This window comes from Hibiscus syriacus, unplaced genomic scaffold (assembly GCF_006381635.1).
Source record: "Hibiscus syriacus cultivar Baekdansim isolate YM2019G1 unplaced genomic scaffold, ASM638163v2 tig00110912_pilon, whole genome shotgun sequence".
NCBI lineage: Eukaryota > Viridiplantae > Streptophyta > Magnoliopsida > Malvales > Malvaceae > Hibiscus > Hibiscus syriacus.
The window spans coordinates 494,171-521,700 of NW_024062911.1; the positions used below are offsets into that span (position 1 = coordinate 494,171).

At 33.2% G+C, this 27,530-nt stretch overlaps 1 protein-coding gene across 4 annotated transcripts; it reads right to left on the bottom strand.

Annotated features, from left to right (window-relative positions):
- Nucleotides 1-8,721: 8,721 nt before the first annotated feature.
- LOC120146346 (polyadenylate-binding protein-interacting protein 11-like) lies at nucleotides 8,722-13,040 on the bottom strand. Of its 4 annotated transcripts, none has more exons than XM_039159934.1 (11): nucleotides 12,931-13,040; nucleotides 12,228-12,680; nucleotides 11,826-11,933; nucleotides 11,661-11,705; nucleotides 11,507-11,579; nucleotides 11,315-11,427; nucleotides 11,160-11,219; nucleotides 11,012-11,059; nucleotides 10,849-10,917; nucleotides 9,067-9,128; nucleotides 8,722-8,962 (listed from the first exon to the last, which is right to left on the bottom strand). In XM_039159934.1, exons 2-11 carry the CDS (start codon nucleotides 12,621-12,623, stop codon nucleotides 8,905-8,907), a joined length of 1,032 nt encoding a protein of 343 aa, XP_039015865.1. In that variant the 5' UTR covers nucleotides 12,624-12,680; nucleotides 12,931-13,040; the 3' UTR covers nucleotides 8,722-8,904. The 4 variants fall into 4 exon arrangements, with proteins under 4 accessions (XP_039015865.1, XP_039015867.1, XP_039015868.1 ...); XM_039159936.1 differs by lacking the exon at nucleotides 12,931-13,040 and adding an exon at nucleotides 12,837-12,910; XM_039159937.1 differs by lacking the exon at nucleotides 12,931-13,040 and adding an exon at nucleotides 12,837-12,898 and having other exon boundaries at nucleotides 12,228-12,639.
- Between the last annotated feature and the right edge of the window lie 14,490 nt (nucleotides 13,041-27,530).

Consider the following 27,530-nt stretch of genomic DNA (forward strand, 5'->3'; position numbering starts at 1 on the left):
CGGTGCGTATTGCCCGAAAATACTGTTCCATGTCAAATAAAAAATTCTCAAGCTCTTTAGCATCCCTCGCCCCATCAAAACATTGGGGATTAGGGATCTTGGCTCGTACACCCCTTTTCACTAGGGTTTACAGTCAAGCTAGCTACTGCCACTTGAAGCACACTAATTTGGGCCTTCAACTCCTCATACCCATGTTGTATGACTCCTATAGCATCTCTTGCCTCATTCCCCAATTCAGTCATTTTCTTAACCAATTCCTCTTCATTCTCCTCGACTCTCCTCATTCGATCACTAGAGATAATATAAGCTCTAAGGACCACTAGTGCAACTTCAATCTCATTTAAACTTTTTCGATCCACATAATCTATCTTTTGTATGACTGGTGTTGCAACTTCTATCTCCTCACCTCTATGAAAGCTTGTTGATCCACCATTACGCGTACGAACTATTCCCTTTTGTTCAACGGCACCTCTATGACTGCAACATAAACAAGCACCATCGTGCCTAAATCAAAAAAGAAGCACCACTATGCAGAATTCGTAGCACCTCTATTCTTCAATCGACAGATTGACACCTTTGTGTAGTTAAAAATGACTAAGCACCTCTGTACTTAAGTCTAGAATCTGGTACCTCTGTTCTTCGTAATGATTAAGCACCTATGTGCTTCAATTGAAAAACCGACACTTCTTTTCCGTTAAAAATGACTGATCACCTGTGTGCTTCAGTCTAGAATCTGGCACCTCTGTTCTTTGTAATGATTGAGCACTTTTGTGCTTCAAACTAGGATTTGGAACCTATGTGCTTTGGGATTATTGAGCACCTTTGTGCTTCAATCTAAAATTTGTACCTATGAGCTTTAAAATTGATTGAACACCTCTGTGCATCAATCTAGAGTCTGGCACCTCTATGCTTTGACAAACGACTGAGCACCTCGGTGTTGCAATCAACAATTAAGCAACTATGTGCTCAATTCGACAACTGTGAACCACTGTGCATCAAACAAACAACAAGCATCACCATGCTTTAATTAAAGAAATGAGCACCTTCGTGCTTTTAACCCAAAAAAAGATCATGCCCCTCTGTGCTCTGATACTAAGCGTCATGGACTTAGCCTAGTTGATTCGGTTGCTAATCCGTGCAGCACTCGAAATGGATGCTTTCCCACCAAGTCAGTCTTAATCTTGTATATCTAATCAAACACAAACACGAATAGGATTAGATATTTGTAACAACAATGTTCTTAAACCAAAGATCGAGATCGTGGGGCATAACAGATGAACACGGTCGACCTCGAACTTCTCCAAATGAAAAATATTTTATTAACAGAAAATAACATCGGGTTACAAAAGACACACCCACACTGTCGACTAGGCCATAGGAGCAACCCTCGATGGTGTTCACAAGACACATACATGGATCAGCCCAAACTCTGCTGGTTGTCCACCCCTACATATATACGAAAATAAAATAATAGGAATGCTACCTGTAGACATTAAAATGCTTGAATTGGGGACTGTATGTCCTACCCGCATTCTCTACCTAAAATATTGAAATGCTTGAAAAGAGGACAAGCTTATTCTACCCTGCCAATAGGCCCTATACATGGTTGGCCTTGGCGTACCTACCCAATTGTGGCCCCATAAAAGGGACGGCCACGACACTAAGCTACCTCCTTAGTCTTGAAGCCCATAGGAGCAACAATACAGTCATGTTGCAGCAAAGGAAATATATACTTGAATTACTAGAAAAGACTAACATGAGTGGTGTCAAACCAACTCCAACATCAATGGTAATATCTCTAAAACTAAGCCAAGATGTTGGATGCCCACTTGAATATGTAAAGGCTTATCAGTGTAGTGGGTGCTCTGTTGTACTTAAGTCATACTATGCTTGATGTTACTTTTAATGTCAATCATGCTACTCATTATGTGCACCGACTGTGTGAGCTACATTGGTCAGATATGAAGCGTATTTTATAATACTTGAATTGTAACCTAGACTACGAGCTGGTGTTTGGTGCCTCAACTTCGTCCTTCAAGATAAAGATGTTTACAGATGTTGATTGGGCTAGTAACATTGATGACAAGAGATTGGTGTCCGGGTATTATGTGTACCTAAGAGGAAACCTAGTGTCATGGAGCTCCAAATGAAAAGGGTTTGTTTCCAGTTCAACGATGAAGAGTAAGTATCAAGGAATAACTTATGTGGTGTCTAAAGTAGTTTGGCTGCAGGCGTTATTAGCTGCTATGGTTGTCACTCAGACTGAAACACTTCTGGTCTATGGCGATAATACAAACGCAGTGGCAATAAGTACAAATCTTATGACAATTTCCAAAAGTTGTTCCATTGTTATCACCAGCTTTAGTTCCCATACTCCAAGATAGTTGCACCCGTAGAAAACAACGATATGAAAGCTCTTAAGAATCGACTGATAATCACATGTCATCTATAAGGTGCAACAAGCAAAAATGGGATGACCTTCGATCTACATGATGATGACCTTGTCTAGGGACGGAGCTCCCTTAGGGCCCAAAGGGTCTTAACCCCTGTTAAAATTTATATATTCGATATAATTTTAGTTTAATAGTATTTTGGTTTATGTAAAAATAAATATTTAAATTTAAAAAATATAAAAGTTTATTAAATATTTAATCAAGTAGAGATCGAACTAAAGAATAATAAGTCTGTGTTCTCAAATTTTTGGTCTAATTACAATTTAAACCATTGTAAGTTTAAATATTAAATAGAAGTTGTCTTTTGAGTTTTTTTTTAATTTATGGAGAATACACGATAATATATGTACAAATACTTTCAATTATTTGACAATGAACACTCATACTCCTATATACGTGCTTGAACTCGGGATCTAAAAGATAACAACAATCTCTTAATCACTAAAGTCGTTTGGTTCATGTTGAATTTCAAATTTAAATACTTAATAAATCTTTATATTTTCTTAAATAGTCTAATATTTCTATCTCTATCAATATTTAATTATGGCTCTGTGTCCCTAACCTTATCGGCAATTACTTAAAGTCACGTCTTCGCTGTTAAGTGGAAGTAGATAGTACGAGTTCACATGGAGGAGTTGTTTATGGTGATAGACTGGTTTCCCACCGGGATTTCACCTGTAGTGTTTCCCCTATTATTGTAGAGGAAAACTCGATGACGCCACCCTTTCGAAGTCGACATTGAAGACTTCAATAAATTCTCCCAAACCAAAAACCAAACAGTTTCCTTCTCGTACAAACAATATGATGTAAACCCAAAGTGCCATATGATTATGACCCGTCGTTAACTCCCATTGAGAGTATTAAAAGAATACTTGTACGGTTTAGTACGCATGAATGACTTGTAAAATGTAAGTGATAGCCTTTTTCAGTTGGAATTTAACGAGGAACACAAGTATGAATCTTCAGAAGGAGAAGTTCTGCTGTGCGGTGTTTAAAAAACGGTTAAAAAATAATATGATCGGTTAAATAAGTGACCGGTTAAAATTTAGACCGGTTATGTTATATCATTTAACCGGAAATATTACAAAGTACAATAACATATTAAGTACCGCTTATATAATGTAATAGGTAGCGCTTATATAATAAAATAGGTTAATTACTGGAAATATTATCAAGCACAATAATATATTAGGTACCGCTTATATAATGTAATGTGTATCACTTATATAATAAAATAGGTTAATTAATGGAAATATTATCAAACACAATAACATATTAGGTAGCGCTTATATAATGTAATAGGTAGCGCTTATATAATAAAATAGGTTAATTACTAGAAACATTATCAAGCACAATAACATATTAGGTATCACTTATATAATGTAATAGGTAACACTTATATAATAAAATAAGTTAATTACTAGAAACATTATCAAGCACAATAACGTAATAAGTAACGCTTATATAATAAAATATGTTAATTACTTAATTTGTTATTACAACATATTAGGTAAACACTTAAAATGTTACCAAGGATAACATAACTGGTTAATTATTATTTTGTTATTTTAAAATAACTTGTACGTTTATTATAATGTAATAACATTATTTTGTTATTACTTAACTTGTACGTTATAAAAAAAACTAGGTTAATTGATTATAATATTTTTTATATTCATTTATTAACGTAAAAAATAATTGCATCTTGTAATTAAGTTTACAATGTAATATAATAAGAATATTATTTGAAAATAAATTATTTATGAATTGTAAAAAATATTTATTATCTAATTATTACATACATATTAACGTAATTTGTAAAGGACTTGCAAAGATTATTCATTTATTATAAGGATTCTTTTGTTTTTAATGACGTAAAAACTCATTAATACTTTTTATAACGTACAAGTTAAGTAATAACCGCTTATATAACATTATTTTGTTAATTATTTAATTTGTTATTATAACATATTAGATAAACACTTAAAATGTTACCAAGGATAACAATAAAATAATATTATTTCTTAACAAAATAATATTATTATTTTTAAAATAAATATTGCAAATTTACCTATTACATTATAATTATCTGTTTCGATGTTTTTGGGATCGATACAATTTTTAAATGTATCGACACTTTATGTGTGCACCTCGTTGGGCATTCATTCTGGAAAAAAGTATCGACACAAACTTAAAATGTGTCGATACATTATGTAGACATATTTTCTCATAAAACCGGTATATTTATACCGAGTACATTGTAAATTTACCTATTACATTGTAATTATCAGTTTCAATGTTTTTGTGATCGATACTTTTAATAAATGTATCGACACTTTATGTATGCACCTCGTTTGGCATTCATTCTGGACAAATGTATCGACACTTTTTAAATTTGTGTCGATACATTATGTTGACCTATTCTCTCATAAGATCGGTATATTTATACCGGTTACATTGTAAATTTACCTATTACATTATAATTATCGGTTTCGATGTAACATATGTGTCAATACTTTTTGAAAATGTATCGACACATATGTTTCACTATTCTCTCATTATAATATAATTAATGATATATTATTCTTATTATAATAAATATTAAATATAATTTATAATAATTTTATTTTAATAAAATATAATAATCATAATTTTTTATTTATAAAATTATAGATATAATATTTTAATAGTAATATTGACATAAATAATATTAAATAAATTATTCTAATATTTTAAAAATAATATTATTTTATTGTATTTGATGTTTATAATAAAGAATTTTAAAAAAAAGTGTATAATTTGTGTTTATTAATTTTATCATTAAAAAAATTTATTTTTACCGGTTTTGTTATTGTTGGGTTAATAAAACTGGTAAAAATTACCTAAAACATTATTATTTCTACCTAAAACATCAATGTTTTTTAACATTTCCGGTAAAATGCCCAACAATAACAAAACCAGTAAAAAAATAACAAAACCAATAGCACTTTACCTGTTTTGTTAAAATAATGATATTTTCGATAATTTTTACCGGTTTTGTTATGCACAACAATAACAAAACCGGTACATTTTTACTCGATAAAATGCCAAATAATAACAAAACCGGTATAAATAATGATGTTTTCGGTAATTTTTACCGATTTTGTTATGCACAATAATAATAAAACCGGTACCGCTTTTTTTTAGGCAATAACAAAATTAATACCACCTTTTTTTAACCGTATATTGAACGCGTCACGTGAGCATTCCCTAAAAGGCAAAAGAACGAAGTAAAATCGTTTGGTAAAGTACAGAGGATAGTGCGAGGTCACGTAATCCTCGGGAATAGTCATTTTTCCCTTTAGCTTCGACAAGGTTGATCGTTAAAAATTTAGGGTAAAATCTACAAATGGTCCATTAATTATAGAAAGTTATTTTGTTATGTTCGTTACTATTAAAACTTACAAAATGATCATTTTACTATTGGGCGTTGCTTTGTTAAGTCCATTGACTATTAAAGCTTACAAAATGATCATCTAACTATTCATGTGTTCCAAACTCGTCCTTTTTCGTCAAAAATTTACGACAGCCTGAGATGGACGTTAACATATTGATTGAGATATTGATGTGATAATGGCTCCACAAGACCTAAAGGAACTTCCTTTAGGCCCAATCACTTGTGCTAGAATTAATTGCTTCAAAGATGCTATTTCATGGAAATGCAATCAAGCATGGAAGACCCTTGAATCCAGAAGTGATCAAGCACCAACGTTGGAGATGAATCCAAAACCATGCAACGTTTTGCATTTGCATTTATATATATATATATATATATATATATATATATATATATATATATATATATATATGCATTTCATATGTTGCATGTGATTATTAGTATATTACATCATTTATAATGTTGTCACATGATTACAAGTGTTAATATAAGATTAGGCGTGTAATCCCTTCACATGTTATACTATATGATTATATAAGTGTTAATATAAATGTTATACATTTATATGAAACTAGTTCAGATGTTGATGAAATATTGCAAGGTACACTTACAAAAGGACTTGGACGGCTACAAAGGGGGTAAAAGGACACGATTCAAATGCAAGGAATGTGACTCTTCAAGTGTGAACGGCTAGAAAGAACGGAGGGACACTATTCAAGAAACATGATTTTTAATACAACATGAAGAGACACAACTCAAACATTAAAAGACATGACTTATCATACAAGATAAAAAAGGCACTATTCAAGAAATATATCTTATGATTCAAAAGTCATGTACATTTATTCCAAAGAACATGATTTGTCGTACAAGATGAAGAGGCACCATTCAAGGGGCATGTCTTATGATTCAAAGAACATGAACATTCATCACAACAAATGGGTGGAAAAGATGAAGGAACTTCATTCAAAGGATGCATTCATTCAAATTAATTTTTCAAAGGGGCGTGTACATCTACCAAAAGAGGGCGGTAAAGATGAAGGGATTTAACTCAAAGAGGCATGATCATTCAAGTGAAATGAATCTATTTAGTCATGTAATGGTCGACCACCTTTTGAAAGGATTAAACACCCTTTCACACCTTGTAAACACTATAAATAGGGTGCTTAGGTCTCATTTGTAATCATCCAATCTTGAATTCAATTGTGAAAGTTTTTCTTCTTTTTTGTTCTTATTGAACTCTATTGATTTATCAAGATTAATTCTTATGGCATCAAACACTCTTCCTGATGTTATTGATTCCTAATTTCTATAATTAGAGGATCACAGTCTGTGTTTGAAAGCAATATAAGATTCAGATTAAAAGTACAAGGAGTAAAATAGGAGATTAGTAGATAGTTAGGTATAAATGCCATGCAGCCACGCATGTTATAAGTGTAAAGTTGATTTTATGAGTTGGAGATGGAGTTTTGTGTAACACTACTTTCTTTAGAACTACAACACAAACTTGGCCATGATTTTAACATTTTCAATCAACTCTTGAGTTCGAACTTCTTATGAAAATTTTCAAAAATTGTTTCATTGTTATCACCAGCTCTAGTTCAATCAATATGAGAGCTCTTAAGAGTCGACTGATAATCACGTCATCTATAAGGTGCGACAAACAAAGATGGAATGACGTTCGACCTAAATGATGATGACCTTGTCGGTAATTACCTGAAGTCACTTCTTTGTTAAGTAGAAGTAGATAGTACGGGTTCCCAGGGAGTTGTTCATGGTGAAAACCTACTTTCCCACCGGGGTTTCACCTTTATTGCTTCTTGCTGTTATTGTACAGGAAAACTCGATGACGCCACACTTTTGAAGATTGATTACTTTAATAAATTCTCCGAGACCAACACCAGACAAGTTCCTTGCCGTGCAAACAATCTGATGTAAACCCACAGTGCTATATGATTATGACCCATTGTTAACTTTCTCACTGAGAGTATTAAAAGAATACTTGTAAGGTTTAGTGCATTTGTATGACATAAAGTGTAAGTGATAGCTTTTATCAGTTGGAATTTAATTAGGAACATGAGTATGTATCTTGAGGAAATGACAAAAAAAAATGAAGGAAAATGATACAACTTTCAATTCTAATTCGCACTAAAAAGGCCAGAATATTAATCAAAATAATTCCGGATCACGAAAATTTATCCCAATTATCACTTTGTTTTGATCACTCAATTATTTCTCCCTATAAAACCTCAACTATTTTTTCCTATATAATCATATCTAACATTACATTTTAATTACTCATCGTTAAAAAAATCGACATACTTAAAATCGACGTACTTTTTTATTTTTTTCAATGATGATGTGACATTACCTTATGATAACACATCAACATCAACGGTGAATAAATAAAATAAAACCAAAAATAAACACTATGTATGATTTTTGAAAGAAAAAATAATTAAATAACCAAAACGGAACAAAAATTATAATTGAGATACAAAACGTGTTGTTTACCTTAAACTAAATTTACCCAAACGTAATCCAAAGACTGACCCAGAAATTTAAAACTTAAATTGTAACCAGATGAATGCATGTAAAATCAATAAAGCATTAGGTCAATCTAATTTAAAGTGGTGGTGATCAAATAAATAATATTATGACCAAGGGATATAGCAGCCATCTTCTCCAGGACAATGTTTACACATTAGCAGTAATCTTGAAGTACTAAAGAACCATTTCATAAAGACAGTGCAAAGAGCAGTTTAGTTTTGGGACAAACCCAGTCCCTATTAGTAAGCAAATAATGCATCAAAAGCCTTGAAGTTTCATCCCTATGTATTGGAAGTTGCAAGGATAAACAAAAAGGTGACTCCTATGGTAACAATGCACCAGTGGACAATATCAGATATAAAAACGGCAGGCCAACACCGAAACACCATTACATTCAGGAGTATGTAATTTAAAATATATATTATATAAACTGGTACTAAATTAATTTCTGAGGGCCGAGATGATTCAGTGTATTGGAAGGCGAGGCGTGCGCACCCGAACTGGGGTCTTCGACGGACTTACCCTGATCAAACACGAGAACCAAAGTTGATTTAGATCATGGTAATATATAAAAGAAAATTGAGAAACCTTTGGGGAGAAGTTATGGAAAAAGATAATTAATCTGACCTTATGGGCAAGGATCCCAGAACCACACCACTACAGTTAAGGGCAGCAATTGCACTTTCAGCCTGCACAAAAGTAAGAGAAGCTTACAAATTCAAGTAGATTGAAGCAATCCATTCTCTGAGATGATGAAAACGAAGCTATATCACTTGCAAACATTACACCTCTGACAAGTCAATGTAGGTTTTACTAACCAAAGATAGGTAGGCAATGGATAAATAATTAACTATATTAATTGTCATCAGTCATTCAACCCTAAACCACTTCAAAATATTCCTTTGGCAGTAACTTACACAATCATTTGTTGATCAAAAGAATTTATAGCTTATCGTCCAAGTTTCCGCATTTAGCAAGTAAGCGCAACATAGTGAATTATTTATAATGAATATAAAAGACCCCAGAGCTATAATGCTTTATTTAGACAAGCCCTTATACTCTTTTACACTTTCATAAGCCCTTATCCTTTGATTTGTAACCAAGTAAGCCCTCATTTTGAAATAAAAAATTTATTTATGCCAAGTGTTTATTGAGGGACCTATTTAAGTATAAGTTCAAAGGTTAAAAGGTTTACTTAGTTATGCAAAAAGTACGAGGGCTTATTTAAATAAAGTGGTAAACTTCAAGATCATTTTTATTAGTTTAGCCTACATTATAAAACAAGCATAACAGCAGTTTCTAGACAATGCATACCATACTAGAATAGAACAGCTAAATCCTAGTATTTAAAGTTACTTCTTCGTTCAGGGCTTTAATACGCGCAAACTAAGCCAAATTTATGAATGGCCAATCTTTGCATCATCACTGATATAAGAAGCACCAGAGCAATAGTAATTGATAAGCAAGTTCCCTTATAAGAAAAGAATGCAGTCTTCTAATATTACAGGTGTACATGACACAATCTGACAAGTTAAACAGAAAAGTAATATATCATTGTACTCTTCTAATGCCTTTATCAAAGGATTTTTATGATAAGAGATTCATAATAAATATTGAAAATGTTTGGGAGTTCCTAAAAGACATAATCCAAACTGTATATGGGATTTTATGATACACAAAGTTCACCCTTTATATAGATGAAAAGAAACATGCATGATGGGAATAATTTACCCAGCTGCTTCACATCGCAGCATTGCATAAAAAGGAGGAACACATGCTATCTTTACTCATAAGAAAGATTCAATAGTGCAGGGCCACTGCTACATAAGCAACATACAACATTATTTGCACAAGTTTCCTCGTAAACAATAAAACTTGATACATGATTTCAGATGCAAATTCAATACATCTATTACAAACAAGAAAATTCTAATCTACCAAAATATAGCTCAAGTAGATAATTTTCAGCTTAACTTTCACACAACTGCCATACTTAAAAAGCAAAAGGAAATGCAAAGATGTAATACTGTCATAAAGCAAATTTGTTACTCCTTTCTAGATTATCACAAAATAGGATCTTCTGCTTTGTCATCCGCCTACATGTGATGGGAGCCTGTTTATGTTGTTAAATGGTGTTATCACACATCTGTTAAATATTGAGTTTCCTGTGGTCATATGCTGAAGTTCATGTCTCGCCTGGTTCGACTCTCTCTTCTATGTATAGGTTTTCTTTGACTTTAACACACAAAATACAGTATCCTGTAGGTAACACAAACGCCATACCCACTGAATGACCTAAATCTTTAAGATATAAAAGAAAGTTCATGCAAAGACATAAAAAAATTCATAACCAAAGAAAACTTCCTCAGCCGTGTTCAAACAATTGCATGAAGGGGAAGAAACAATTACCATTACAAACTCAACAAATGCAATGCGGGTAGAATGGTTATAGTCCCCTAGCAACCTTAGGCGATAAACCTACATAAGACAAAATGTCACTCTAAATGCATCCCAAACAGGTTTTGATATAATAAATAGAAGAAACAGCTCCAGGTTTAATAAAATAAAAAACCTCCCCACAGACAGCTTCAAAAAAGAGTCTAACATCATCATGAGTAACCTGCAGAGCGTAATATCACATAAAAAATAAAAAAATTCCTTCATCTGCAATCAGGATCATTTTTCATAATCAAAATTCCAAAATGCAAAAAGCTTCTCACCATCTTGTCAATGTTTGTACAATAGATAGTTCTTGCACACATTTGGCGTTCATCTTCATTCTGAAATAGGAACAAATATTTAACATGCTGAACAGGTGAAAAGAATGGAAAATGCACAGAAGACTCCAAATGATCAATGCAGGAATGAGCCTCACCCTTGGCAAAAATGTTGGGTTTACTGGTGCAATAGCTGTTTTAGAGGGCAGCACTTTAACTGGGTAGAATCCAAGCATAGTCCCTGCCAGACTCAGAGCAGCTTGTGCACCTTCTGCAAAAGTGTAGATATCTCGTTTAACAGTTAAATTGACAACCCCCAAAGTTATGCATTAAGCATGGTGGAAAAACACCTTCATCAGTGAACTCAACGAAGGCAAAACGAAGTACAGAATTAGGATCGCCACAAATGCGGCAGTCAACCACCTTCATAAGAAAAGAAATTCATTTAGATGTATTGTTTTGATAAAAAGAAAACATTTCAAGACGACCAATGAAAACAATCACCTGTCCACAGTTCACAAATAAACCTGCAAGTTGCTCTTCAGTGACCTACATCCCAACAAACAAAAGACTACATGAATCTAAATCTCAAAGATGACAAAACACAAATCGGGGAATCAATTGTGGCATCGTAACATAGCTAAAAGTGCTGAATATATATACATATACCTGATGGTCAATATCAGACACATAAACAGTCCTTCGGATAACCTCTTCCCTTTGGGCCATACTTGTCCTGGTGTTCAGTCTCCCTTTCCCTTGACTGAAAACTTTCTTCTGAGAAAGACAAGAGCAATGAACAAAGTATGGATTGAAAAAAAAAAAGATAAAGCAATGATTGAAAAACATAAACTTTCCGTAGGTAAAATTCACTCAAGTATCAGCAAGTCAAAAACAGGAATAGAAAGCTTAAAAGAACTTCATCGAAACTTGAAAACCTTCATCCTCTAAGCCCCAAACGAATTGATTTCATTTCCTTCTCTTCTAAATTTTACCACCCATATGACAAACAATCTTCATTTACTAGTAAACAAGGCAATCAATTAAAAAAAGGGGGTTTTGATGGCATACCCGCCTACCAGCACCATTGCCATTTCTTGGGATGCTGTTGTTTTGCAAAAATGAGTTGTTGGCGAAGAGACCCCCATTGATTCCATGGTTAGCAACTGAATGTGGCACGAACTCTTCAGCCATGGGGTTAAGTTTAGAGAATAGTTCTTGCAACTCTCTCATGTCCCTCTTGAAGCTATCCCCAACTTCATCCCCAACACCACCATTGCTCCCCCGCAAATCCACACCGTTAGATCGAGGATGAGGACCACCGATCTTATTGTACAACCCTTGATCGATCTGGTGCAAGCTCGGATCGATTTTTGACCCTCCATGGTTTTGCTTTGACTGATCCTGGTTGTTCATTGCTACCGCCGCCGCCGCATCTTGATTCGAAACATTCTCAACTACCGCCATAGCCTGATTATTATTCCTAGAAAAGCTCCCCTTTTATCAACTGATCAAGAAAAAGACCTGAAATTTATAAACCCAGACATCAAACAATAGAAAAAATATATATTTTTTATGAATCGAGTTGTAAATGTTAGGAAAAAAACGATAGAATCGTTTAGGAAACTAAGCTAAAGCTATAATAATCTCCATTAATATCGAACAAAATAACAAACCCACCTCGAGATCACTACGGAGAAAACAAAATCAAAATAAATAATAGCACAAAACAAAGTAAAATTGTTAGAGAAAGGCCAGGTTTTTCATTTCTTACAGTGTAAATTGTCTTTCCTTTCCTTTCCTTTCCCTTTTTCCCCCTCTTCTTATTTCTATCACAGTTTCACAGTGATTATCAATATAAGTACCGACAAAGAATAATAAAAATAACTTCTAAAGAAAAAATTTGGGTTGTTTGTTAGTGAAATGTAAAAGCTTTAAAGAATTCAAAATAAGAAATATTTTTTTAAGGATAAAGTACACAAATGGTATTATAGGATTCTATTTTGTTGATTTCACGAATATTAAAAATTATAAAATGATCTTTCATCTTTAGGGAGTTACTTTGTTGAGTCTCTAGACTATTAAAAGTTATAAAATAGTCATCCGACAATTCATTATGTCCAACTCGTCTTTTTTCGTTATAAAATTAACGGTTGTATGAGATGGACGTTAACATGTTGATTGAGATATAATTATCGTTTAAGATTATGATATCATACTTTATCATTTTTCACTCAGAAAGTTAAGGACACTCATATTGTCGTCAAGGTCGGAACTAGGATGAAGTTATGGGAGGGACAAGTTGCTTATATTTAAACTAACAAGGTCCTAAAAGGTAATTGAATCACAAAAAATAAAGGATTGAGGCTTAATTTCATTAATTTCAAAATTTTCATGTCTTAAAAAGTATTTAAACCATAAAAGTTAGGCAAAACTTAATTTCATTTAACTTTATAACTCATAATGGCTTAAAAAATAATTAAACCAGTAAATTTTGGGAGGATTAGAACATAATTTTAATGGCTTCAAAAATTTTAATGGCTTAAAATACAATTAAACTATAAAAGTTGAGGTGGCCCTCTTTAGTCCCAGTGATTCCGACACTGATTTTTATTAATTTTTTTTAATGAAAAATGATAAGTTTATAACATAATGAATAATCAGATAACTATTTTATAACTTTTAATAGTTAAGAGAATAAAAAAATAATATCTTATAATTATGAGACCATTTGTATAATTTATTCTATTTTTAACCTTTCCTCCTTACATGTCGATGAATGAATGATGTCATGGATTTCAGTGCATGTATCATACTTTGCCACATCCATCATGCGTCTGTATTATAACGTGTCATGTTATTGGTGGCTAACCAAATCAAATTAAGAATCTTGACTTCATCTTTGCCAGCGATTTTGAATTCCCTTTCCTAAACTGTAAATTAAATAAATTATTTTGATAAAAGGATAAATAAATTATAATCGTCAAACTTAGGCACTTAAAGTAAGTAATAAGTAAATATCATTTATTGCATGCTAAGAATTTGAAGGCCATCGTTAGAAATTTCTTTTTACCAATATACATTCAAAAAGAGATTAAAAGTTATTGTTGAATATACGATGTTCAATTACATGCTTTTTTTTACTTTGATTTTATTTTAGTATATGAATGCAATATTGGATTTAATAATTTTTTTAGTTTCTTATTGTTGTTGAAAAGTGTTTTCAAGTATATGAATGCAATATTGGATTTCATTATTTTTTAGTTTAGTGTTGCTGTTGAAAAGTGTTTTTTAAAAAGTGAGGTTAGAAAATAATTTTTTTTAAAGTGCTTTTAAAAAGTTCGATGTAGAGTTTAATTATTTGTGATTGTTGTAAGAAAAACACTTTTGAAGAGATAAAATATCTATTTTAGACATTATGATATAAAGTAAATATATACTAGTTTAAATTATATTTAAATTTATTAATATTATAATATATAAAATGTATCAACATATAATATAATAAAAGTATATTTTATGATAATTCATTAATAATAATTTTATATATAAAATACTTTTTTTTAAAACAATGAACACCGTAATTCCAATATCAATCGGTTGACCTTGAGTCCCTTGGAAAACCCACAAACACCAACACATAAAAGGAATTAGGCTGGGGAGGTAATTTCAATGTATTCTCATTGGAAGCTCCAAGTCAAACCACCTTTTAAAAAATCCAAAAAAAAATCATTTCTCGGATAGTAATAGAACAATGAAGATCTCCAAGCAGCTTGAACAAATGGGGAAAAAAAAGAATAAGACATCTGGAAAAAAGAATAAGACATGTTCAAAGGATCATGACTTCTACTCAAATTGAGGGCACATCAAAGATAAATGCTTTAGTCTAGAGTTGTGACACCCCAAATTCGACTTAGGAATTTCATCCATGTATTGTCTTAAAAATTGGAACTTCTTAATTCAAAATAGAAGAACTATATTAAAATGTTCAAAGGGTGATATGTGACTATAAAGAGTGTGTCGTAACCATTCTTCGGGTGGGCCCGAAATCGGGTTTCGACTTAAATTAATGTGTTAGAGCTGCCACCGGTCATTTAAAATTAGGTTGATCGGACACCTTCACTTACAATTTGTTTGATCTTCGTTTTACCATAAATTAATCGGATTCGGAAGTCGATTACAGTCAAGGAAGAATTAGAACCCTAGTACTTCCCTTTCGGTACCGATTTGATTTTTCGGTTGTCTTAATTGCGATAATTAAAAGTTAAATTAAAATTTAAAAGTTCAATTCGAATTACTTACCTATGACCAATTAAAATTTTCCTAAAAAACCAAATTAATGTTAAAGAATAAAATAAAAAAAATGAAAAATATTAAATTAGGAGAAATATTAAAGAAGGATTAAATTGGAAAATATTTGAAACTAAGGGTCAAATTGAAGTTAATTGGAAGCTACAAGGTGAAACATAAAAGTTAGGGGTTAATTTGCTAAATATAAGTAATATAAACAGAGATTAAATTGAATAAATTCAAATTTCAAGGGCAAATCTACAACAGTGACCAAGACGAATTACGCTTAAAAACAGTAGGGATTGTAGAAATAATTTATCTTTCTTGTAATTACACTAAGGCCCTCGCTATAAATATCCCTAAAATCTTTAAAAAATCATTTCATCCTAATTCTAAAAAAATACTCCCCTATCTCTATTTCCTATCAACCAAACCAACTGGCCTAATGGCCGACCACCCTCCAGTGGAGCCCTATCGCCGCCATCAGCCACACTGGCCACCACCTTCGATGGCCGAAAAAATACTAAACTAACCTAAATGCTCCCCTCAACACCCGAAGCAAGATCCGAGCCCCAAATCCCAATAAAACACCTCTATCGGCGTAGATCTAAACCAAATGGTCTCGGGTTTTACTTTTTTTTTCAACATGCTCCTTTATTCTCCAGTGACTTTTAGCTTCCTCGCGACCGTGCTTCCCTCTGCCTAGCAGCCTTTAATGAAAGCTTTGACTTTTTGTGATGATTTTAGTATAATCGAACGTTTTTTGTCTTGTTGTTTGGTTTGGTTTGCTTCAATTTGTTGTGTGTTCTAGGTTTTTGTTATTAGATTCCCCCTTTTGCTTCTATGGCCCTTGAGGTTTATATAACCCTCCCACCGGTGGTTGTTTTTTTATTATCCTGATATGGTTCAGTCCCGTTTTTCAGTTTAATCGAACAGTTTATTACTGCTCGTTGTTGGCCAACTATTTCATGATGGTTCAGTCTCGATTTACTTTCGATTTTGAGATTTTTCGACCGGGCATTTTGGCCGATTGGTGGCTTGGTTGGCGCGTACCCACCACGTGCCATTGAATGGTGACCGTTGGGTCTCTTGATGTCATCTGGACCGTTAGATTAAAGGATTAGATCTAAAGGCCCTCATGCGGTTGCGCGTGTGATATTTTTTTTAGGGTTTTATAACCCTAATTACTTTCAATATGGACCCTTGATTCACGCTTTGATCCAACGACTATAAGTCGTGAGATGCCCTCACTTAAGTATAAAATCCTAGCTCGCTGGGCAGGCAATTTGGGCTTTGAACTGTTCGGCTCTTCCTGGGTTTACTAGGTCAAACTACCCGGTTGAGCTCCGTTTTTAGACCTTGGACTTTATTGGACCTGAATAATTAAATATATACTCTAATATAAAACGAATAAAGAATATAATAAAGAATATTTATAAAATAATAATAATAATATAAAACTAATATTAATAATATATACTCTAATATAAAAATATAATATATAAATATATATTATGATATACATAATATAATATAATACCATATAATACCATATAATAATATATATATATACATATTGTATACTGTAAATATACAATATAATACTATATAATAATAATAATATATAATATATATAATATATAATATAAATATATATTATAATACTATATAATAATATAATATATAAAATTTTTACTATATAATATAATATAATAATATATAATACATAATATATAATATATAATATAACAATATAATTTATAATATAAAGTATATTACTACTATATAATATAAGGCTAATATATATATACTATATAATATAATCTTTAATATATAACATGTATATAATATAATATTATATAATATATTATAATATATATAATATATATTGTACACTATATATACTATATAATGTATATATAAAAGGTCGGACGAAAATGAGTGTCTACAACTGCCCCGTTTTGCCCATTGTCGTGTAACGGGAATAGGGCAAAGATTAAAAAACATTTTTGTCTATCAACTCAGGTTGTGATTGGTTTGTTGTAATCAATTTGAACTGAATTATAGATGACTCCCTCGTCGTGAAGTTGATTTGATCATGAGATGACTTTTTGCACGATATCCTTCGTCATGAAGTTGAAATCTTGGTTAACCCCTTCGTTGTGAAGTCGAGTCAATCTTGGATGTTTCGAGCATGATATCCTTCATTGTGAAGTTGAAATATAACTCGATGTCTGGGCTGGGCGGCAATTCTTCGCCGTTGTTCTTGGATCTTCTTCTAATCCAATAGTTCTTCGTTATGGGTTGAACTATGTTGTTAATGACTCATTAATTGTAAAGTTTAGTCAATCTCGAATGTATTAGGCACAATATCCTTCGTCGTGAAGTTGAAATCGTGGGTGACTCCATTGTGATGTTGAGTCCAAATTGAATGTTCATTTGAGTTGGTTATCATTTTTTGTGAAGTTGAAATATGAGCTTGGGTAAATTGTATTGGTTTTAACTTCGAGTGTTCTGCGAGTTCAATATCCTTTGTTGTTAAGTTGGAATTGACTTTGACATAAATTTGCAAAATTTGTACACATGTATGCAATACGATTGATGCAATATTGTTACGCATGCCTAAAATGCATGTGCAAAATATGTTATTTTTGGATTTTATGTTTTAGGGAGAAATCTCAATCTCTTGTGTCTGTCTTTGGTTTCTTGATTCTATCCAATCTTGATTTTCTCATCCTCAACGGGTTGTGCTTTGACACCATCTGGACCTTTGTTCAAAAGGAAGTCTTGATTTTCATTTGTAAACTTGATCTTGATCTTTAATCAATGCTTTTTCACTTATTAGTGTGTTTCAAACTAATATTTGTGTCATTCTTTTGAGCACTATACAAGAACTTCTATCAGCTTCCGAACACCTGTATTTTTTAGGAAATCTTTGTGCAACAATACACAATGATCTTTTTCAAAGCAAATAAATTGTTTTTTTTAATTCAATGCAAGATTCTAAGGAATTGATTTCTCTCAGACAAATAGCCATATTTATTTATGTGGATAAATAAAATACATGGAAAATATTATGAAAAGAGAAGATATTTGAAAATATAAATAAGTTCCCTAAGTCTCAATAATGTGGACGCCTTTGAACTGGCATGCCGTTAGATGACTTTGAGTGTAGCCTTTGTCAAAGGGACTTCAAAGATTGTGACAACGTTTGGAAGAGCGCAAAGTTCTTTCCAAATTATTAAGTTTCCGAAGACTTGGATGCCAATGCTTTATTTCCTTAATCCAGGACCTTCCCATGCGCGAATCTCATATCATTATCGAAGCCTCCCTTTCGGGTTTTCAACTTGGATCCTCCCTTTGTTTCATGGCGCCCTTTGTGAGTTTTCATCTTGGAACCATCTTTTTTTATGTGTTTTTTCTTCAATTTAGAGCATCCTTTCGGGTTTTTACTCAAAACATATTTTTGACTTCGACTTAGGGTGCCTTTTCGAGTTTTCACCCTAATCAAAATATCATTTACTACATCAGAATTAACAGGATTGGGTAGTTTCGGCCCATCCATTTCAGTCAAGATTAGTTCTCCTCCGGTGAAGGCCTTTTTCACGATATAAGGCCCTTCCCAAATCGGCATCCATTTTCCTTTGAAGTCTTTTTGGATTGGCCAAATCTTTTTAGCACGAGATCTTCTTTATGAAATACTCTTGGGCATACCTTCTTTTTGTGTGCTTGAATAATTCATTTTTGGTAGAGTCGACCATGGTGAATGATTTTTAATCTCTTTTCCTCTATTAAGTTCAGTTGATCATATCGAGCTTGTGCCTATTTTGCATTATTCAGTTTAACTTCTGACAAAACCCGGAGTGATGGGATTTCCACCTCAATGGACAACATAACCTCCATACCATATGCTAATGAAAATGGGGTTGTGTTGAAACATTTTAATATTTCGATATAACAAATTAAGTTAAATGAATTTTAAGATTTTCCAAATGATTTTCTAAGTATATTCGATATAACTATTCGAATATCAAAACATTACTCCAAATATTTCAAAAATCATTTTTGATCCTTACTTAAGTGTAAAATTAAGTTTTAATCATAAAACAATTTCAAAATATTTTATAAAGTATTTCGAACCAATTCAAAGCCAAAAATTCCAGATTACTCAGAGGGAACCGATTCCCCCCATAGGAGGAACCGATTCCCCCCTGAATGGTTTGGATCCGAGATTTCCAGAATGCTCGGAGGGAACCGATTCCCCCCCAAGGGGGTACCGATTCCCCCTTGTTCAACGGTCGAAATATTTGAATTTTACACTTAGGGAACCGATTCCCTATGAGAGGGAACCGATTCCCCCCACTGTCCAAGCTGTTTTATTAAATGTTTTCACACTAAAACGGCTATAATATCTTCTCTAATTATCCCCAACGTTCAGAAGTGATCCAAGGTGTATTTAAGCAAGCTTAGAAGCCATTGATCAAAAAGAAAAAACATCAAGCAACTAGAATCAAGAGAGAATCAAAGAGAAAGCATCAAACCTCAAGTTTGAGCATTTCAAGCCCATTTTCATTCAATATTCATTTTGCTTTCAAGAACACTTTTGTGCTCAATTGTATTCATCTTTGAGTGTTCTTTTCTTTGTTCTAGAATTGTGCAAACATCTTACCTTGTGAGGTTTTCTTGTAAGTTTGCAAATTTGTAATCTTCTCTTTGAGAAAAGAGTGTTCTCAAGAGTTGGGGTATACTCTTGAGGAAATTGTAAGGTTATCTCTTTGGCCTCAAAGAAAGAACAAATTAGTGAATTTGTTGGAAAATCCTTAGTGTGGATAGCTAAGGTAGTGGACGTAGACTTTGTTTGAGAAAGTCGAACCACTGTAAATCGCTGTGCAAATTGCTTTCAATTTTCTGCAAAAGCTTCCACAAAATTTTTATTGCCAATTCACCCCCTCTTGGCCAATTTCGTCATTCGATTAACTCAACAATTGGCATCAGAGCCTAACTCATTTGAAGGTTTAATCGCCTCTTGAGTCGATCCGGGAAGAGTTACATCGATTACAAAGTCATCAATGGCCTCCACTTCAAACTTCGACTCCGGTCTTGATTCGATGCCCGTCAACAAGCCTCCTTTCTTCAATGGAGCTAACTATGCCTATTGGAAGAATAGAATGATGTACTTCATTCAAGCAAGTGACATGGAGCATGGAATGCTGTAGAAGAAGGATACATCAAACCTCTCACTCATCCAAGGTTGTGGAGTGAAGGAGAGACAAGAATGTTCCAGCTCAACTCCAAAGCCATCCATATTATTTTTTGTGCTCTTGGACCAGATGAATACGGAAGAGTTTCATCGTGTACAACCGCCAAAGAAATATGGGACAAACTTCAAGTCACACATGAAGGTACAGATGAGGTAAAGAAATCAAAAATTAGTATTCTAACGCATAGCTATGAAAATTTCAGGATGAAACCAAATGAAGACATCAAAGCTATGACGGATAGATTTTCAACGATTGTCAATGGTCTCAAATCATATGGAGAGATCATCTCAAATGAAAAGCTTGTGAGGAAGTTAGTCTACTCCCTCCCAAAATCATGGCAATCAAAGAAGACGGCAATCATCGAGTCTAAGGACCTATCGTCTTTAACTCTTGAAGAACTTATCGGTTCACTCCTCACTCATGAGATGATGCTTGAAGATGAGGTGGACCTTGATAAAGTTGAAGAGACACCAAAGGAGAAGGAGAAGAAGAAAAACATTGGAGTTGCTCTCAAATCCACAAAAGATGAGAGTGATTCTAATGATGATGATGACGAGGAAATGGCATTGTTTGCCAAACGGTTCAAAAATGATGAGACCTTACCAAGGAAGAAATTCAAACGAAACGAAGGCCTCAAAAATGAATCAAAGAGAAGGACCCAATCATTTGCTATGAATGCAAAAAGCCGGGGCATGTCAATATGATTGCCCACAATTGAAGAAAAAGGGTCAATCAAGAATAAGCACAAGGCTCATGTGGCTACATGGAGCGATGAAGAAGGTTCCGATGAAGAGGAACAAGAAGTAGCAAACTTGTGCTTGATGGCATTCGGGGAAGATTCTAAGGTAACCTCTAACTCATCTGATTTTGATGATTTATCTTATGATGAGCTATTAGAGGAATATAATGGGTTGGCTTCGGATTATGAGAAATTATTTTAAAATATAAAAATGATGTTTCAAAATTGAAAAATGAAAATAAACTCATATCCAAAACCAACAATGATCTTGAAAGTAAAAGTAAAGATTTGCAAATCAAACTAGAAGAGTTTGAAAAGAAAAATTTAGATTTGCAAAATTTACTTTCAAAGGTCATGATGATCATCAAAGAAAATTGATGATCTTAAAATCTCTTTTGAAAAGTTGGAACAAAACATTTTGAAAAAGGAGAAAATTCAAAATCCAACTTTGTTAGAAAAGATTTTAGAAACTACAATCATAGAAATCCTCAACGAACCTTAAATGGTAAAATATTTAGAAGTATGGGTTCCTAAAGGACTCATTACTACTAAAGATAAAGATATCCTACAAAAATGGATACCTAAGGGAACTAGGATTTTGGAAACTAATGAATATGGACCCAAAAGAATTTGGGTACCAAAAAAATCAAAAATTAATCTATGTTTGTAGGGAAAGGAGCATTGCTACAAGGCACGGGAAACAAATTCAAACTCATGGTACCTTGATAGTGGATGCTCAAGACATATGACCGGAGACAAAAGCCGGTTCATTGAGCTTAACGCCAAAAATGGAGGAGAAGTGACTTTGGAGACAATTCAAAAGGTCACATTGAAGGTATTGGTACAATAGGTAATACCTCTTCCATACAAATTAAAAATGTTTTATATGTGAATGGATTAAAGCATAATCTATTGAGTATTAGTCAATTATGCGATAAAGGATTCAATGTCTTATTTGAAATTAATGGTTGTAAAGTCATTGACATTGCATCTAATCGGATTATGCTTGTTGGTCATAGAATAGGAAACATTTACATGGTGCATTTAGATTCTATTGATATGACTAATTTATGCCTAGTTGCTAAGGATGAGCATGATAGTTGGTTATGGCATAGGAGACTAGGTCATGCTAGTATGAGTGTTTTGCAACGGCTAATTCAAGGTGATTTAGTTCGAGGGTTGCCTAAGATTAAATTTGATAATGATAAAATCTGTGATGCTTGTGCTAAAGGAAAACAAAAACGAGTTTCTTTTAAATCTATTAATGATGTATCAACTAGTAGAGTATTACAATTGATCCATTTAGATCTTTTTGGGCCAACTAGAACTACTAGCTTGGGAGGAAAACAATATGCATTTGTCTTGGTAGATGACTATTCTAGATACACTTGGGTTCTATTCTTAAGTACTAAAGATGAAGCATTAGAAAATTTCATCACATTTTCAAAAATAATCCAAAATGAAAAGGTTACTCTATCACTAGTGTTAGAAGTGATCATGGAACTGAATTTGAAAATCTTGGATTTATTGAGTTTTGTAATTCTAATGGTATTAGCCACAATTTTTCAGCACCTAGAACCCCTCAACAAAATGGAGTTGTTGAGAGGAAAAATCGAACTTTAGAAGAAATGGCTAGAACCATGCTTTGTGAAAATAATTTGCCAAAATATTTTGGGCGGAAGCCACAAATACCGCTTGTTATGTTATAAATCGAGTAATGATTAGGCCAATTTTAAAGAAAACTCCATATGAAATTCTCAAAAATAAAAAGCCTAACATTAGCTATTTTCATCCTTTTGGATGTAAATGTTTTGTTTTAAACAACGGTAAAGAAAATCTTGGTAAATTTGATGCTAAAAGTGATGAAGGAATTTTTCTGGGTTATTCCTTAAACTCTAAAGCTTATCGTGTATTTAATAAAAGAACTTTAGTTGTAGAAGAGTCTATACATGTTGTTTTCGATGATAATCCCCTTCCGAGGAAGGATTCTTCTGTTAATGATGATGTAGGTATTGTACAAGCAAATGACGTTAGATATGACGTTGGAGAATCATCATCAAAGGAAGAAACAAAAGATGAGGAAACTCATGATCCCCTCGAGAATCCAACCATTGAAGAAAGGGAAGTATCTTTTCCAAGAGAGTACAACTATGTCAAAGATGGTGAAATTATAGGTGATCCATCAAAAGGGGTAACTACTCGTTCTTCTCTTAGAAATATCTGTAATTATGTTGCATTTATTTCATGCATAGAGCCTAAGAACATCAAAGAAGCATTAAAAGATGAACATTGGATTATGGCTATGCAAGAAGAATTAAATCAATTTGAGAGAAGTAAAGTATGGACATTAGTTGAAAGGCCTAGTGATAAATCTACTGTAGGTACTAGATGGGTTTTTAGAAATAAACTTGATGAAAGTGGTAATATAGTGAGGAACAAGGCTAGACTTGTTGCTCAAGGCTATACTCAAGAAGAAGGCATAGACTATGATGAACATACGCTCCCGTAGCTAGGATGGAAGCAATTAGAATGTTATTAGCATTTGCATGTTTCAATGAATTTAAATTATATCAAATGGATGTTAAAAGTGCATTTTTAAATGGTTTTATAAAAGAAGAAGTGTACGTGGAACAACCTCCAGGTTTTGAAGATTCAAATTTTCCGGATCATGTTTTAAAATTGACAAAAGCTCTTTATGGTTTAAAACAAGCTCCTAGAGCTTGGTATGAAAGATTGTCAAATTTTTTAATTGAAAAGATTTTTTAAAAGGAAAGGTTGACACTACATTGTTTTTAAAAAGAAAAGGTAAAGATTTATTAGTAGTTCAATTTATGTTGATGATATAATATTTGGTTCTACTAATGATGTTCTTTGCCAGAATTTTCTAAGCTAATGCAAAGTGAGTTTGAGATGAGCATGATGGGGGAGCTCTCATTTTTCTTGGGACTCCAAATCAAGCAAAGAAAAGATGGCATCTTCATTAATCAAGCTAAGTACGTCAAAGATATGCTCAAGAAGTTTGGACTGGAAAATGGGAAACCTCATAACACTCCAATGAGCTCTTCAACAAAGCTTGACTTAGATGAAGGAGGTAAATGTGTAGATGTTAAATTATATAGGTCAATGATTGGCTCTTTGCTTTATCTAACTGCAAGTAGACCGGACATTATGTTTAGTGTTTGCTTATGTGCTAGATTTCAATCATGTCCTAAGGAATCACATTTACTAGCTGTTAAGAGAATCTTTAGATACCTTAAGGACACTCCTAGTTTAGGACTTTGGTATCCTAGAGACTCTAGTTTTAGCTTGCATGCTTTTTCTGATGCGGATTATGGAGGATGCAAATTAGATAGGAAAAGCACCTCCGGTACTTGCCAATTCCTTGGAAATATGCTGATTTCTTGGTTTTCAAAGAAACAAAATTGTGTTGCATTATCTACCACTGAAGCGGAATACATTTCAGCCGGTAGTTGCTGTGCACAAGTTTTATGGATGAAACAACAACTTTTTGATTATGGAATTGAAGTAGGTACTATTCCTATCAAGTGTGACAATACTAGTGCTATTTGTCTCACTAAAAATCCCATCCAACACTCTAGAACTAAGCACATTGAAATAAGACATCACTTCATTAGAGACCATGTCACTAAGGAAGATGTAGTTCTAGAATTTGTTGATACTTTGCACCAATTAGCGGATATCTTTACAAAACCCTTAGACAAGGAAAGATTTTGGACACTTAGGAGAGAATTAGGTTTGACCAATCTATCTTCACTTAGTGTTTAAAATAATTTTAGCACTTTTAATAAATCTTGAAAAATGCTTATATTTTTTGATTGCATTCTTGCTATTAGTTAGGGGGAGTTTGTGATTCTTAATGAAAATTAATTTTATGTTCAAAAATCAATTAAAGATTAATTTAATTATTTGAACATAATTAAAGTTTGATATATGAGTTGCCAATACCACTAGAAAAGATTAATTTAGCATTTTGTGCTTAAAAATTCGGATTTTAGCATTTTTGTGCAGAGGGAATCGATCCCCCCCTGAGGGAACCGATTCCCCCTTTGAAGGGGAACCGATTCCCCCCACAGGGGAATCGATACCCCCATGGGGTTCTGCTAAAATCGGGCAGAATAACCTAAACTCTCCAAAAACCCTCTTCCTCTCTCTCTCTCCGCCGTTCTCACTCTCTAAACCCCTCAAATCTCCATTTTTGCCTCAAATCAACGATAATAATCGGATTTTGCTTCATAAATCATCTTCCAAACCTGTTGGAATCATTAAAATAGTGCAAACAACATCTAAATCCCCTCAATCTTCATATTTCAAGGTAAATTTTTCTAAACTCTTTATTTCATTTCTTTTGAACATAGGATTAGTTTCAATTAGTTCTAGGTTGAAATAGTGATCGGGCATTGGTTATTTAGTGATTAGAAACTAGATGTTACAACTAATTTCATCAAAAACACAAGAATTTTTCAAATTTTTTTAAAATTTTCGAAATAAAAAAAAAAATGTTATTTTTCAAATTATTGTGTTTTGATCAAATTATATTGTTATTATAAAAAACTATACATATATTGTTTCTCATTTTTCAAAAACTTTGCCCATTAGGATTGTTTTAGAGAATCTTGAAATATTGAGGACTCATTTGAGTTTTGGGATTAATTGAATTGCATACACTTGTTTTAAAATTGCAGGTTATTATATCTATTCCGATTTTCTTCACCATGTCAAATCCTAAACGTCCTAGGTCTTCATCTAGTCGTTCTAGTCGTCAACCAAATCCACCTCAAAATCCTCCTTCTATTCCAATTTCTAATCTCAATCCCACTGATCCTAACTTGACTATCCAAAATTCGTGTTTCAATCATCCTGGGTCTAGAAATCACCGATATTGGTATTATCAGTATTTCGATTCTTACAAAATCCGGGAAGAACGTATTCCTTCTCGTCAAGCTATGTTAGCTATCAATTTTAAATATCTTCCCATTTTACAAGAATGGAAATTTGATAACTATTTGATCTTGAACCCATCGTTTACCATCAACTTGTTCGTATATTCTACTCTAATGCCGTATGTGTTAAAAACCAAGCTGAAACCGAAACCATAGGAATTCGTTCCTACCTTCTAGGACAATTCTTATATATTGACCCGGCATATATAGCCAATACTTTTGGATTAGATAATGATGGTATTTCGAATGAAAAACAAATCTTAGGTTCTCGTTATAAAGAAGGGATAGTGCGAGTGTCTTAGACCTACATGAGCGTTTTCTTCATCTAATGATTTCTTGGTGGTTTCGACCATCCGGAGGTCGTTATTCTACTCTTAGAGCTTTGGATCTTTGGTGGTTACATTGTTTTGAAAACCGTATTAAAATTAACCTACCTCAGATTATTTTTGCTGAAATTGTTGAAACCGTAATCTTGTTCCTAACAAGAAACACTGTTCATCTCTAGTTTACGGTTGCTTTTGAGTAATCTGTTTTCCAAAGCTGGGCTTAGAGTCGGTCTAGATGCCGTTTTTCCTCTTAAGAAACAAATAAATCTTCTTTCCTTAACGAGAGCGGGATGGGTAAAGGACAAAGAAACCGGTGAATGGGTTCGTTCTTCTACTCCGGGAGCTAGTTCTTCACAAGCTCCACCCGAAGCTGACGAAGATCCCGAGTTTGAACAATTAATGAGGGATATTGATGAAGTTGAAGAAGAACCTGATCAGCCCGAAGAGCAGCCCGAGGAGCAAGCACAACAAACGCATCAAATGCCTCCATATTTTCAATCCTTTATGGAGACATTCGATTACCGATACGCTACCATGGACTCGCGTTTTTCCTCTATAGAGTCTCATTTATCCACAATGGGAGCTCAACAATTAGAGATTCTTCGGGAGATGCGTGCAAACAATGAATCAACCAACGCTCGTATCAATGAACTCACACACGAGATGGCCGCTATGCGAGCCCGTTTTCCTCCTACCGATCCGGATGCTTGATTTTATGTTTAGCTTTAAACCTTGAACAAAATGAATATTGTTTCAACATTTTGATATGTTTGATTTTGTGGATTGTTGGATTTTGG

Coding starts and splice junctions, on each gene's coding strand:
- LOC120146346 (XM_039159934.1), bottom strand. CDS start 12,623: ATGGCGGTAGTTGAGAATGTTTCGAATCAAGATGCGGCGGCGGCGGTA. Junction 11,706..11,825: donor TGTCTGATATTGACCATCAG/GTATATGTATAT, acceptor GTTGGGATGTAG/GTCACTGAAGAGCAACTTGC. Junction 11,060..11,159: donor GTACAAACATTGACAAGATG/GTGAGAAGCTTT, acceptor TACGCTCTGCAG/GTTACTCATGATGATGTTAG.